The sequence below is a fragment of the Pseudopipra pipra genome, chromosome 5 (genome assembly GCF_036250125.1).
Source record: "Pseudopipra pipra isolate bDixPip1 chromosome 5, bDixPip1.hap1, whole genome shotgun sequence".
Classification (NCBI taxonomy): domain Eukaryota; kingdom Metazoa; phylum Chordata; class Aves; order Passeriformes; family Pipridae; genus Pseudopipra; species Pseudopipra pipra.
In genome coordinates, this window is record NC_087553.1 from 13,343,883 (window position 1) to 13,359,154 (window position 15,272).

The 15,272-nt window shown below is 40.7% G+C and overlaps 1 protein-coding gene across 25 annotated transcripts in view; it reads right to left on the bottom strand.

The window, feature by feature from the left end:
* CACNA1C (calcium voltage-gated channel subunit alpha1 C) overlaps window positions 1–15,272 on the bottom strand; it is a 480,151-nt gene that overhangs the window by 107,261 nt on the left and 357,618 nt on the right. For all 25 annotated transcript variants that reach the window (XM_064654541.1, XM_064654535.1, XM_064654526.1 and 22 more), the window contains 3 exons: window positions 6,142–6,168; window positions 3,972–4,132; window positions 2,980–3,205 (listed from right to left, as the gene is read on the bottom strand). In XM_064654541.1, coding sequence (XP_064510611.1) covers window positions 2,980–3,205; window positions 3,972–4,132; window positions 6,142–6,168 — 414 coding nt within the window. The remainder of the gene's footprint in view (window positions 1–2,979; window positions 3,206–3,971; window positions 4,133–6,141; window positions 6,169–15,272) is intronic.

Genomic DNA, 15,272 nt, shown 5'->3' on the forward strand with positions numbered 1-15,272 from the left:
TGATACTGGCAATCACAGATGCAAAGCTTAAAACAGTAGCAACAGCTGGCAGTCTCATAGTATGAAAGCTTCCCACACTGTTCATCCAATATAAAACTACTTTGAAAGCAGGTATAAAAAAAAGGCATCATGTCTCTTCTCCCTACAGTTAACAGTGACATATCTAGTGGCAGGATTGGGTATAAACCATCAACTTTCTGTATGCTGTTGCAAATGATATGATTTATTTTTTAAATATAAAGGACTATATGTAGGGGTTTATAAAGCAGTAAAGGCCTATCTATAATGAGAAAATAATTTGTCTTCTCATAGCAAAGAGGGAGATGTTCTGCACAGCACTTTAAAAATTAGGGAGAATAAAACAAACAGATTATATTGTCTGCTTGTCTAATGTATTTATAATTTTGGAAGAAATGTTTGCTCTTGATATTCTAAATGTGGTTTCTAAAATGATGCACTGTTCATCTGATGGTGTCTTTATCTGCTTCTATTCTATTAGGGAGCTATATTTGTGTTTCTCCTAGAATTGTATCATCTTGATGCACCCAGAATTTGTTTGTGCTTGGTGTTTATCATGGAAAATCCATCCAAATACATAAAGAATAGGCTACCAACTGATATATTCTCACCAGAGTAATTTTCCTGCTTTGTGTCTTTTTAATGCCCTTGATTATCACCATTTGCACCTCTACTGTATGTCCCCCTGTCATTGCTGATGAATATATATTTGACACAAAACACTACCCTACCACCCCTCCTATCCCTCCCAGTTTTCTAGTATTGTATCTTTGTGTATTATCTTTGCACTCAGGTGGTCTATTGCACCAGTACTGATAATGTCATCAATAAATTATCATTTTATTTAGAGCTGAGTGAATAATGGAAAAATTTGTAATTTACCAGAGAACATCAAGGCAGAAGTTTTGCTTTAGGGCCAGAATATTCTCTCCTGTGTTAAGACATGAGTGGGCCTAAAATACTGCTTTGGAGGCTTGTGTTAGGGCTTTCCACATGAGGGTGAACTTCACCCACGGAGGGAAGAAGAAATCATGAAGAAAATTATGAATAATTACAAAACAGATAAATTTGAAACTACTGCAACCTACTTGCCAATATTTCAGGAACAGGAAAGAAGGCAAAATCTGATTAATACATTATGCATTATGAATTGTTCCTCATCTCTGTGTTTTACACATAGACCCATGCACAAATTGCAGGAGACATATTCCAGGTAACATTTGTTTCCATGAAAAATTGTATTTTAATTGTGTTGCAGAATGAAGGCAAATATAACTAGTCCTACTGCTGGTTGGTTCCATCATTACATCTCTTCCAGAAGCTTTAGGAATATTTGAGTACTTCAACAGCTCAAAGTATTAATGATATTCTCTCGGTGTTTGCCTTTCTATTAGAGAATTCTCTTAGCTAGCTTATATATTTTGTGTAGGAGTGGAGAAATGTCTTGAAAAAACAATGACCTCTCCAGGATGCTATGTTGAAGCTTATGCTTTTATAGCTATTGGTATGTTGCCCTGGGTGTATCTGATTACCCAATGCCTGAAACAGCTCCTGGTTTCCTCAGAAACCAGGCCTGGGACTTGGTGATGATAGCTTTCAGACCCAAAGATCCAGGAAAAACAGTCAGCAGACCAGAGATCCCCACTATTTCTGAAAGAGCAAAGATGCCTTTCTGGCTGGAAACTCTTGTTAGCTGGAACGTTTTCCCCTCTTCTATAAACACGAGTCTAAACAGACCACTTCCCCCCCCTATTCTAATAGTTGTAGGCTTGCTTTGGCCTCTCTCTCTGAGACTGTAAATTGATTTTCTGTCTCTGCCATCTGACCCTGAAAACCATCCATCCTACCAGAGAGCTGAGGCTCAGAAGCTTTAAGGGTAAATCTTTTATGATGAACAAGTCCAAATTTGTTGGTTTTTTCTGCCTCTCAGCTCTGCCATCTTGACTGTCTTTCAGTTTTGGCCTTGTTTTCCTCATGTGCTGCATGTTTTTATCTCAAATTTGTCAGATGTTTCCTTTGGAGGGGTGTGTTACAGCAATTTTAGGGACATTTCCATAGCTGAGCGTGCAGAAAACTCACTCTTTCACCACCTTAGTCAAGTTTTTTATAAAAGCTGATTGGTGCCCACATGGGAAAAGGCAGACCTTGTGCTACTTGGGGTAAGCACTTGGGTAAAATTAGTTCCAAGAGTTCCCATCTGGTTAAGTTTGGAGCTGATCTCTCCTACAACCTCCCCTCAAGCTGAAAAAGCCCTGCCAAACCAACCCGGTGGTTTTGGAGGTAGCTGACTCAGGAAGTAGTGCCTGTTTACTGCACATGTATTAAATGTGCCTTAATGTAGAGGGACAAGAGAAAGAATGAAAAGGAAAAAGAGGGGATACTGGAATCTGGAAAAAGTCTGGCTGCTGCTTCATGATGGACTCCTTTGAAGGGGAATAGCTGGCAACATCCTTTGTCTAGAGCTGCTGGTGTTGACACAATCTCCCACTCAGGCCACTGTTGAGTCTACTGGAGTTGGCATGGGCTCCTCAGTCAAATGTTGTTTTAGCTCAAGGCAGTCTTTCAGGCTCCTCTCTGTCCCCAGAAAGCATCAGAGAAGGTCACAAGGCTATCTGCTGTTTTAGTTTTGCTTTGACTTTTGCAGGGAACCATAAGAGCCCAATCTCAGCTTGGACTACCATTCCAGGCTTCAGTTTAACAATTTGCATGGTATCAAGTGTCTCCAGCTCCCTATGCCAGGCTCCTCACCAATCCTTATCACTCACATCAGGGATATCCAATCTGTACAGTCCTCCCCATCCCACCACAGATGGCAGAAGATGAGGACTGTTAACCTACACTCTCACTACCCAATTAGTGGTAGAAAAAGTGAAAAACACCAGGGATGTGAGCGACTTGTACCTATATATGTTGTGCACTGAGCAGTAGCCCTCCTTCAGTCCCAAAGAAGCAATAAAGTACCTTGTGATTTTAAATATTCTTAGGAGTCGAACACATCTCAAAACCGAAATGCCCAGTGGTGACATGATCTTTGTCTCAACCAGGATCGTTTCCAGGATTCCTCCGCACACAATGAAACAGTCAAAGCGGTTGAAGAGGGACACAAAATAGGCCTGGAGACCAAGGCTGTACATCTTCAGCAGCATCTCTGCCGTGAAAAGAGCTAGCAGCACCTTGTTGGCAGTGTCTCATGAAAAACAAAAAGGAACAGATCAAGGAAACTTAGTTAAAAGATCACCACAATTAATCATCGGCCCTTGCTAAGAAACCTTTTTGTGGATCAGTCTTAAAAGTTAACTTCGTATAAGCTTGGTTCAAAGAATGAACTTCAAAAGCGTGGGCATCTCATTCACAGAAGTGTTTTACCAGGATGGTTACAGCAATTCTTATGTATTGCACATCCAGCTGCAATGTATTACACAACCATACAACGTCCAATGGCAGGGATGTGCCCTCCTGTGCACAACCTCCCATCACACTTGTCATCTGCAGGGGAGAGTGGGAACAGAAGAGCTGCTGTGCTACCTACTGTTGCTTAATTAAGCCTTTCAGCTGCTCTCACCTCCAGAGAGAATTCAACTGTTCTGCAGACAGGAGAACTTTACAAATCACTCTTCATCACCTCCCTAACAATTAAAAATTATCATAGATGCCATTTCAGGGAAAACCTTGGAGAACGTGAGGCTCTCAGTAGCTATCCATTATTTGGTAATCCAGTTGCAAATACATATTTAGCATAAATTCCTGGTTTCACTTACACCCAAGGAAACACTGGTTTGGCTGGAAACAAGGTACTTACATTTTTCCTAAAACTTCTCCCATTGTAGGCAGGGATGTTTATTGTATTATTTCAGATTCTCCTTTTACATCGTGTGCTTTAATGCACCAGCTCCTCTCTCCGCTCCCTTTTTTGACACTGACCATAATGAACAGAACCATCAGCTTCTCCTCACCTTGGACCTCCGTGAGCCAGTCTGGCTGGTTGTAGTGTTCAGATGCAATGGTGAGGGTGTTGAGGAACACAAGGAAGATCACCAACCAATAGAAAACATTGGACTTGACAGCAGCACGGCACTTTCTTCTGCAGAATCGATTCCATCGGCGCCAGTAGCGACTTGAAATATTGAAAAAGGAAAAGTTCTTTTCAGATAGGGATCCATAGGCTATTGCAATTCTCTGCCAAGAGAGACTCTAGTCTTGATTTATGTTCAAGAAAGGTAGAGAATAACTTTAAAGTTCACCCTGAGAAACATTCTCTCATTCTCATCTGAGTCGACAGTTGTGATCATCCTTCCTTTATCTACAGGAATAAAGTTGGTCCTAAACCAATTTGCAACATCTTCAAGCAATATCTTAATCTGATTAAGACATCCACTGCAGATACCCTGAGAGGTTTTTTTAAGCCCAGTTCCCACAAAAATAATCATTCTCCTTGTACTTGATGCTTGTAGCCTGCAATGGGACCTTGCCCAGCCTCAGGATAGTCACTGAAAAGATACCCACTATGCCACATGAACCTTTGGATTATGTCTTTGGAGAGGTGAGGTCAAATAAAATCCATGTAACATTTCCAACATTCAGCAATGTTCAGGAGTAATCCCAATACAAGGCCTAATTCATAACAAAACCCCAAAACTTATGGGACCTCAGCATCTCACCTTCATGCCTGGAACTAAGGGTACCATTTGCTAATCAACAGACTTTTTAAAGTTTGCCTTCCATGAACACATCCCCTTGTGTCACTGATTTCTGAGGGTAATTACTAACCACAGAAGATATTTAAAGCTAATTACACACCTCCTACTCGTCAGAATTTAACTTGCATAGCAACCAGTTTCCAGGCAACACTTGCCACTGTATAATAAATCTAATAGTTTTATATAGATAATATATACATATGTGTGAGTGTGTCTCTGAAGGGACATACACATACACAACATTACAGAGGGAAAGAACTTTTCTTGTCTATTCTTCTCTTGTATATTATTTTCAGTGATAAACTATGGCCCTACCTGAGGTCAGGATTCAGCATCTCTATGAACTAACACCAGGCAATGTGAACACAATGTGACCGAGAATGTTGCAGCAACATTTTAACAGGTAATCCAATCTGGAGTGTTTTATCTGTGCAATTTATAAAGGCACCCAGACAAGCTATCACAAACATTCAAAAAGGGTTGTGTGTTTTGCAGTAGGTTTAGGACAAGAAAAGATCTTCCCAACTTCCAAAATAGGCACAACGCTTAGACAAAATTGTCATTAAATCCTTAGGAATCCCACACACTTTAGTGTGTACTTGTGCACAAATGAAATGTATAGTGCTTTTTTTGTGCTCACACCTACACTCTTTACACAGGGATGCATAAAGGCAGGATGGACACATATGTGCATCCCAAAATTTTTATTACTGTTTGTTATTTAGGTAGCTGAAGGACACAGTTACTCATTAGAGTTATACTGAAAGTTAATCTAGTTTTAGGGTTTTTTTAGTTTATTTTAGCTTTTTATAAAACTGACTTTGAAATCAGGGTTATGGAGGCAGCTCAGCTCCTACCAAAAAGGTAGAAATGGACTTTAACAACCAAGTTTCACGAGTTCAGTCAGCCTTTCCAATGCAAACCCCCTTGGGACTGCTTCACTTTTTCAAAATCTGTAAGTCAACAGAAAAACAAACACAACTAGAAAAAACTCCCCATGTCCCAGGGTGAAGGGGAGAACTTCACAAATAAGATGCAAACCTCATCAGTTGAAATATTTACAATCAAGCAAAGCAGAGGAGTGCAATACAGTGTAAGAAAGAGAGCCTTGAACTAACAGGGTTGATATTGATGGATGCAATATAATTATGTGGTTGAATTTCACTTCTGATATTGTGTTTTATGGTTCGAGATACGTAGGTAGCAATCAGAGAGGTACTTCTGAGTGGAATAATGTCAGTAGTCCCTGTGCCTTATTTCAGTATAAAACTAAGAAGAACAATCTTGATTTTTGACTAAATCTAACATGTTTGGCAGTATCTCCTAGAATCACCACTGCATCCTAGAGATGCTGGACTAAATCACTTCACAAAGTAAGGAACAAAACCAGCAGAAAGGAGGAAAAGCAAAAAACAGTTTTACTTACCTAAATTTTGATTTTGAGATCCGATGCCTGAAAGACAAGAATTGCCATTAAAGTCTCTGAAGCTGTCTCATACCTCCAAGGCTTTTGTGAAAATAGTAATAGAAAGAAAGAAAGTTAAGCTGAATTCATTTTTTAATCCATGCTGTTTTCCTCTTGAGTCTGCTGTAAGTCAGTGTAGGCACTGGGCACGGCTAGAATTCCCTGATACAGAAATTTTGGTTTTTTTTGGTGGGAGTCACGAAGCAGGAGTCGTGCCATGATGGGATTCTATCACCTATAGGTATCAGGGAACTAGTTTTTCTCTTGGGTAAAAGGCTGGCCTAAGGCAAGGGGCACTCTACTACTGCTAACAAATTCATTTCTCAAGTATCACCCCCTTTCTTTTTTCTTTTTTAGTCACTATTTTTTTAATATATTAAAATATGTATGACTTGATACAGACAGACTTTCACACATCACCTATCACTTCAGGATATATAAGCACATTATGAAACCATAATAACAGAGAAAACAATGCTTTCTTTTTTTTCAGCAATTGAAAGAAAAACAGTGCATGATGGATATTTTCAAACTTAGATATCAACTCTTATTTGTCTTTGTTATCTATGTAAATTGCTTTGCATTCAAAAAGGTATGTAAAACAACAGATTCTGTTACTACCAATGCAATTTTCAGAATTAAGCACTCTTGAAAATTTGGCCACGTTCCCATGTGTTTAAATATGTAATTTCATGCATTTGGGTTTATTCATCTAAATAATCCCAATAACCTTTTATGAGAAGTCACAGGCAAAGCTAGAAATAGACCTCAATACTCTAACCACAACCTTGCTCTGCTTGACACATGTCCTGTAAGGCCTTTGAACTCTTTGGCTGTCTTTCGGTACATTCATAATGATGCACAGAAAGAAATAAATGTGCAAATAAATACAAATAAATGCAAAGACACAAGTCAGAGGTGATTTAGGAAGCTGCAAAATCCACTACCAATATCAGAAGAAAAGAGAATCTGGGGAGTGACTACAAACAAGATATTTCTGCTGCGTTGAAGCTTTCCTTAAGGTTCCCTCTATGATAGGAAAGTGACTCATTGTTGACAACAGTCAGCAAAGGTCTGACTGTACTGCCTTAAAATTGGATTCACTGTTAGTAGACATGGGACAATGTGATTCTCAAAGCATCTAACACTACTTCCTGTAGCAGTCTTAAAAACGGTCAGTCCCTGCTTGAGGACATCAGTTACTGACAAGTAATCAGTGATGGGTCAGGTTCCTTATGTGGAAGAGGTTTGAGTGATAGGAACATTTCACCAGCAGATGGTCCAAGACAAAAAAAAAAAAAAAAGAAGCCTTTGCACTGAATACATCATTCCTGCTGTGTCACAGGCAGCTTGTCTAGGCCACCTGCTAGGCAGCAGTGTGGTTACAGACAAACACAAGACTCTTGATAGAGAAGAAATAATGCACTGGAGGAACAGAATGCTAAATTGTGCTGCAGAGACAAAGCAAGCTTTAAGAAAGATGCCGAGTGAAGCACCTACAAAGCACATCCTTAAAGCTATCCCACTTCTCACTGAGAACTCTGGCTTGATAAGCACTACCTACAAACTGTAATGGATCAGATTTACAGGCAACAGGAAAGAAGGCTCAGACAAAGACAGGGGAAATGAAGAGATGAAAAAAAAATCACAATGAAGGAGAAAGGTGGGCACCGGAAAGGAGGTGGTGAGGATTTTGATAGGAAAAGTTTGGTGGGGGTGGGAAGAGAGAGAGAGAGAAAGAGAAAGAGAGAGAGATGCATTAGCGAACCTGCCTGGTGGAAGGGGAAGGACAGGGAGTGTGAAGTCCTCTGGTGACCTCTCTGGTTAATAGTTTCCAAGCGAGGCAGCTCTGTGGCATTTTAAGGAATCATTTATTTAAGCAAAAGAGATGCAGCAGGTGTAGTACTCATCATGCATGTGATAATTATATCTTCGAACATTATGAGCAGCAGCCAACTGCATTCAGTGCTCCCACAGGTTAGCTACAGCCTTCGTTCCCCCTCCCCTCCACCTTTCTTTGCTGCTATGGCAGAAGGCTTTATCACATGTGGGTGTGCTGTATATATAGAACAGGACAAGGAAGGAGGATTAGATTTATATTTAGAGGTAGAATCTGAGAGTGAAATGGAATTTTGGAAACAAACTCTATAATAACTGATTCTGAAAACATTATGCACGAATCTGAAACACGTTTTTCAAATGACTGTTATGATCAAGATGGTTTATCAGAACCATGGACACCAATGTCCTATAAAAAAGTACTTTTATGGCATCACTAGTCATATAGCTGTCAAATAGTCTCAATTTGAGGCCTTGGCACAGTGTCTTTGTGACACACCAAACTGACACTTGGCAGGAGTTTAGGGTGGACCAGATTTTCTGCTGAGTTTAAACATGGATCTCTTGCATCCCTAGTATTCAGGGAGCTTTATGCCATTGGGAGAGTGTCTCCATTTGTGTCAAACTATGGAATGTCTTGAGAAACTATTGTTTAAAATCATGGTATAGGAGCCTGTATAAAAACCACTTCAGATCACTACTGAGTGGTTTTATCTTAAGAGCCACACAACTCAGATTGTCTTTTAGAAAGAGAAACACAAAAATCAGATCTCTACTCTGTGACAAGCTATCTTTAAAATCCTCTAAAACTCTTCTAACCTCACACAGTTAGGTACCACACACAGATAAGGCACTGAAATTTAAAGATTTTTTATCAACATAAACCTCTGGATAATCTGCATAACTCAAATGTAGTGAGATACCTCACATTCTCAGAGATAAGAGTCTTCATTTCCACGTTCATGGTGGACATCAGAGAAGGCATTTGTGAATGACACTGTTGTATAACAGCGATTAAGGACTATGTAATTGCACACACAACAAACAATTCTGGAAAAATCTTGTAGGTCACCAAGCATGACAAAAAGGCCACATTACAGTTTTTTTTCTGAGTGTGGATGTCACTAAATATGTCCATAAAATTATCTGACATGCTGGTCACAGCTACTTTTATACCATATGATTCCACTTAGAGGCAACTACCTTCATGAGGACTCACTAGTAAAAGCTCTCAGAAAAGCAGTAACACAGAAATGGACTTTACCGTGCCTCTGGGCTACACACAACTTTGGGGAACATTCAAAGAGCTTCACTGGGCATATCTTACAGATTTTAGAACTGTGAGAACACAGTCATGGTGTGACATTGATTTTGTTTTGGTGCAATATGGTGCAGTCGTGCAGTTACTGGTCAAGCAGCACAACATTTTTCCCTCTCTCCATTCCTGCCGATGACATTTCTTTGCTTCTAGCCAGGATGCTGGCACCCTGAAGAGAAAATGTCCACCCTAAGGTCCTTTTTTCACATATTACAGGGGTAAAAGCATATAGTGATACAACATATTCAGGAATATAAGCTGCATACATGCAGTCTGCAGCCTAATAAAGTTTTAGGGCTGAGTTCTACCCTCAGCTGAGTTTCTACAATTCACAAAAACGCAATGGGCCTCCATCCTGCCTCTGTGCAACACAATTAACACTGGGGACCTGCACAGGAACTTGGAATGACCATTTCCACTGGATGAAGAATGTTGACCTGATGGGAGCAGTGCTAGTTTAAAGAGGTGGTTGTCGACCTGCTGGTTTTAAGAGGTGCTTGTTGACCAGCAGAAGTAAGAATCTACAGAACATCCTTAAGAAAATTGGATCTGTCTAGCTTAAAATTGAGCTGCTTTGCTATTCAACAGGCTTTCTTACAGGCTGTGAAAATAGGCCAGCACTTCGGTATTCAGTAAATAATGTTGTTCTCCCTGTGGTAAGTCACAGGCAAGTCCTAACACAGAGTCCGAAGGAGGAAGATAACTCCTCTTCCACAAGGGCATGCTATTGTCCTTTAGACACATACCTAGAGCTGACTGTGAATATTAAAAGCACCTTGCTCATAATAAATTGGAGAGAGAGCAGTAGCTGAGACTGACACATAAGGATTGATCCCGTGTGTTTTCCCGCTGAAGTCAGCAGTGGTTTCAGAGCTTTTGGCAGACTTTTTTTACCACTGCTCCTAACGTGATGGGGACTTTGGTCCCATCATACCACAAGGAGCCTGTCTTCTCACGAAGAGAAAACCAGCAGCAACTACATCAAACCTGCAAGCAAACTGACTCTTTTGCCTTTACCACTGCCTCCCATGCTGATGATTGCAAGAACTGCACAGGAATTATTTTCCCAGCCAGAAATGCATGAAGGGAAAAATCCCTGACCATTCAGCTGCCAGGGAAAGCTTCCATTCTCATAATATTTTCAGGACACACGGTTTTCAGTTGGAAAGCCAGTGTAGGTTGCTCATTTTGGTTTATCCTTTTTTATTGTTTGAACTACATTTGATGGAAAAGCAATTGAACTGTCCCCCAAATGTATGGAAATCCCGGCCAAGGTGAAAATGCCAAGTGGCTTATTGTTTCAATGAAAGCAGATAATTTTAAGCCCTCTTTCCCTTTGAGCTCAAGTGCTTCACTTTTCTATTGAAGCTCTATGGAACATTAGTTTCCACAAAGGTCTTTTTTTTAATCTAATACATATGTATAAAAGCAAGCTCTATTGTGGCACTCCAGATCTGTATGGTTGTATTAGAAAATTAACATTCTGCTTGTATTGGAAGATTATATAGGCTGACACCCTGTGCAGAACTGATTACTTCTGATTATGAGCAATAGCCTGTCCTCAGGAATCTAAGTCCTGCACAGCAGTAACCACAGAGGCTCAGGGAAATTACTGGCTATTGGGAAGCCCTGGGTATAATAAGGATATCCTGTAAATAGAAACCCATTGCTCCCAGCTCTGGGTTTATCCCACTGATGCCTGCTGCAGAGGAAACGTGTTTCTTCATACCCCGAGGCAACAGGTTATTAAAGCTGTGACACATCAGGAATAAGATAAGTTCCACTTCCAAGTGTTGTCCTTGAGGATAAAAGCTGTTGTGTTCCTACCTCAGGGCAAATGTCAGAGCAATACAAGGCAATACTATGACAGGGATAATATACTGTGAAAGTTGTGGGATGCTTTTTAGTGTCCTGTGGAAACCTGCAAAACCATTTTCAGATTCCAATGCCTGATGAAGTTCATACTATACTTCCCCTAGGAAGGGAACTGCTCTGCACCACAGCACTCCTGTTGCCAGCAGAATTACACCAGGAATGAATATGAATGAAGTTGGGTTTTTTTTCGTTTTGTTTAAGTTCTGAAAGATTGGATTTACACAACAAGCAAAGAGAGATTAGATGTTAGATTCCTCCTGAAACTCCTTCAGCTGGTTTGAATACTGGCATTGCTCCAGACAGCACAGCTGATGGAGGCAGTTCCTATAGTATGGATACTATAGAAATAAAAGCCTCTTTGAGACAATTCATCAGCAGGAGATAGCTTGTGTTTGAGAGGTACTCTCCTGATCTCACATAGCATATGTCTCTGTGGAGCTGAAAAAGGCTGTCAGGGAAGATCTCCTTTTCCAAAAGGCACGTTTGAGCCTGGCTTCTCAAGCAGATCTTTCTGTCATTCACAGGCACAGTTTTTCAAAGCTCTGTAGATTTTTAAAAGAACAGAAAGAACAGCCAGTAATTCTAAATTCTCTTCAATGAAAAAGTTTTCCCTTCAGTCTCCTGAGCATTTTTATTCCTTTTATCATGAGTGCATTTGGATGGCAAGCTCAGCCTATAATTGGGGTGGTGGTGCTGGGGTGGTTAAATGCCTTAGGTAGCTTGATGTCACTAAATAAATAAATATATTGCCTGTGACTTGAAATCCCCACCTTGCTTCAGTCATGTCTGGCTGCAGTTTGTCCAGTGCAGCCTGTGCCCTCTGGGAAGAAGTGCTTTAATAGCAAAGCAATGGGGACTCAAGGCCACTGGGTGATTTTAGAAAACTGGTAAAAACCAAGACTCACGTGCAATACATGAAACTCAACAATCGAACAAAAACCTTGGTTACATTTCAACTGTAAAAACAGGGGGCAGATGACTGCTCAAAAGTCCTGGCCTAATCTTCAACTAGAGTAAATCAGGATGGCATGAGTATAATTATTAATGCTACTCAACATCTCTAGTACTTGATGAGGAACTTTTTGGAAAAGCTGAACTGAATTCCCACATGAATTTTCACTATTCTTGAACACTGGGCCAAATTCTGATTCTTAGTCAGGTTCCAATAAAAGAAAACATTCATTCAGATAAATTCTTGCTTAAATTTTATATGTTCCAGCAGTAATCTTGGCCTATGGGGTATTTAAAAGAGGGGTCAGTGAGAAGAGTATTTAATACCAGGAAAAAGCCAGGAAAGCTGGTTTCTCTCTCTGCCTGTGTGACACAGTAACAAAAGAAACCAGAAAGAATTCCAAACCTCAGTATCAAAGGCAGATCTGAATTTACCCACAACTAAGGAATTTGCAGCTTCACAAAGCTTGAAACAAACATTTTACAAATGCAGGACTTACTGGCAAAATTTGTATCTCACCCCAGAATTTCATATACAATGATATAACCATTCATTTTCATGGATGAAGGAGCCTATCCATCTCCTAGAGATGAAAAGCAATCTGAGCAAGGCCTTGAGGATCCCAACTGTCCTTGGGTAAAGAGTAAAAAAATCCTTCTCAATAACAGACTTCAATTCTCCTACTATACATCATCCATTTTCAAATGAAGTGAAAAGTGGCAAGGAAACTGTTTATCTCTCTGAATCTTACTTGTCCTGGTCTGGTGAAACGTTAGGCCCTGCTTTAACATTTACAACTTGAGAAGAAGAAATGAAGCTCAGTTTTCCTGTAATTTTCCTATGCCTTCTTCCCTAAAACCTGCTGGACGTAGCCATCCCTGCTCCTAATGCCAAATCTGAGGACTGCCATTCTCCCGTGAGCACGCTGGGCTATTTTAAGCAAACTCCATTCTAAGTCATGATTACGTTTAGAGTTGGGTTTAACTTTGGCTCTCCTGGCCACATTCCAGCTAGGATAATTATGTTCTGCTTGCCAAAATTCCCCATGCAGTTTCAGTGCAGAACAAGCTATCCCTCATACATCTCCCTACACTCTTGTGCCTGTTGTTTTTAAACACCTGCCACATTTTACCCTGAGAGTGGCTGAAGTCTAATGCTGTGAAAACAATCCCTGCATTTACAGTTCATAACGTGCATTAGGATCCTTTGGGATTAAGAACATTGAATGCAAGAACAAATGAATGCAAGCTGTAATGTTAAAAAATATATGAAACCTTATAGTAGCTGTTGCCATTGTTTTTGGCCCTGCGTCCCCCCTCCATGAGGGACTTTAACTACCCTGACAGATGCTGGAAAAGCAACACAGCAAAGCACAAACAGTCCAGGAGGTTTCTGGAAAGCATTGATGACAACTTTCTGACACAGGTAGTGGAGGATCCCACAAGGAATGGTGTGCTGCTTGACCTAATACTACCAAACAGGGAAGGCCTTGTTGGAGATGTGAAGGTTGGGGGCAGCCCTGACTGCAGTGACTGTGAGATTGTAGAGTTCAGTATTGGGTAAGAAGGAAGCAGGGCAGCAAGTAAAAGTGTAACCATGGACTTCAGGAGAGCTGACTTTGGCCTCTTTAGGGATCTTCTCAGAAGAATCCCATGGGAAAAGTTCCTCCAGGGAAGAGGTGTTAAGGAGAGTTGGCTGATATTCAAGGATAATTTCCTCCAGGGTCAAGAACAATGCATCCTGATGAGCAAGAAATCAGGCAAAGGGGGCAAGAGACCTCTGTGGATGAACAAGGAACTCCTGTCATTACTGAAGCAGGAAACACACAGGAGATGGAAGCAGGGTCAGGCCACTTGGAATGAATATAGAGAAGTTGTCAGAATAAGTAGAAATGAGACGAGGAAGGCCAAGGACCATCTAAAATTAAATCTGGCAAAGAATGTCAAGGACAAGAAGAAAGGCTTCTTCAAATACATCTATAACAGAAGGAAAACTAAGGATAATGTGGGCCTGTTACTAAATGGAGGGGGGGCTCTGGTAACAGATGGTGCAAAGAAGGCAGTATTACTGAAAGCCTTTTTTTCATTGGTCTTTACAGACAAAGTCAGCCCTCAGGAATCTCTGACCCAGGAGACCAAGGCAAAGAAATGTTGGAAGGAACACTTTGCCTTGCCCAAGGAAGACTGGGTCAGAGAACAGCTAGGCAAACCTGACATCCAAAAGTCCATGGGCCCTGATGGAATGCATCCATGAGAGAGCTGATGGACACCATAGCAAGGCTGCTAACGATCATCTTTCAAGATCTTCAAGATATTCAGGAGCTGTCTGGACACAATCCTGTGCCATGTGTTCTGGGATGGCCCTGCTTGAGCAGGAGGTTGGACCAGATGACCCACTGTGGTCCCTTCCAACCTGACCCATTTTGTGATTCTGTGAACCACAGCTGCAGAATAGAGATGGTTCTTCAAACTGAATCCAGCTGGAAAAAGTGATCACATCCATCTGATTCTTCCTGTAATGCACCAAGAGCACAAGCAACTTGCTGGGGTGCCAAAGAAAGGGCTACAACTGCCTCAGTGCTGTGAATATATCTAGCCTGGTTCCTTCAGAAAAGTGTTCATAATTTAAACTAAAAGACTCAGCAGGTTCACAAAAGCAGGCAGGTGTTTGTAAGCAGCTGGCTGACTCTTCAAGGAAAGCAGATTGAATTTATAACATATCCCAGGTATCACATCTTTTAATGTAGATAAGATCTCCTCCTCTTCAGTTTGCAGAGGAGAGGGCCAAGGGTATGTGTGGGAGATACAATCAAGGTTTACAAGGTTATGAAAGTGATAGATAAGCTGAATGTGGAACAATTGATCACTAAATATCACAATATTAGAAGGAGAGGACATTGACTGAAAGCAGTGATAGATCATCTTAAAACAGATAGGAGAAAGTTCTTGTCTACACAGCAGGTAATGAACATTTGAAACTTGTTGCCACAGGAGATCGTGAAGGCAGACAGCCTTAGTCAGGTAAATCCATGAACAGGGCCATAGAGGCAAAAAGCAGAAATATCTCTAATTCCAATAAGCATGAGTTTGGGAGCAGCAAAAGGAGATT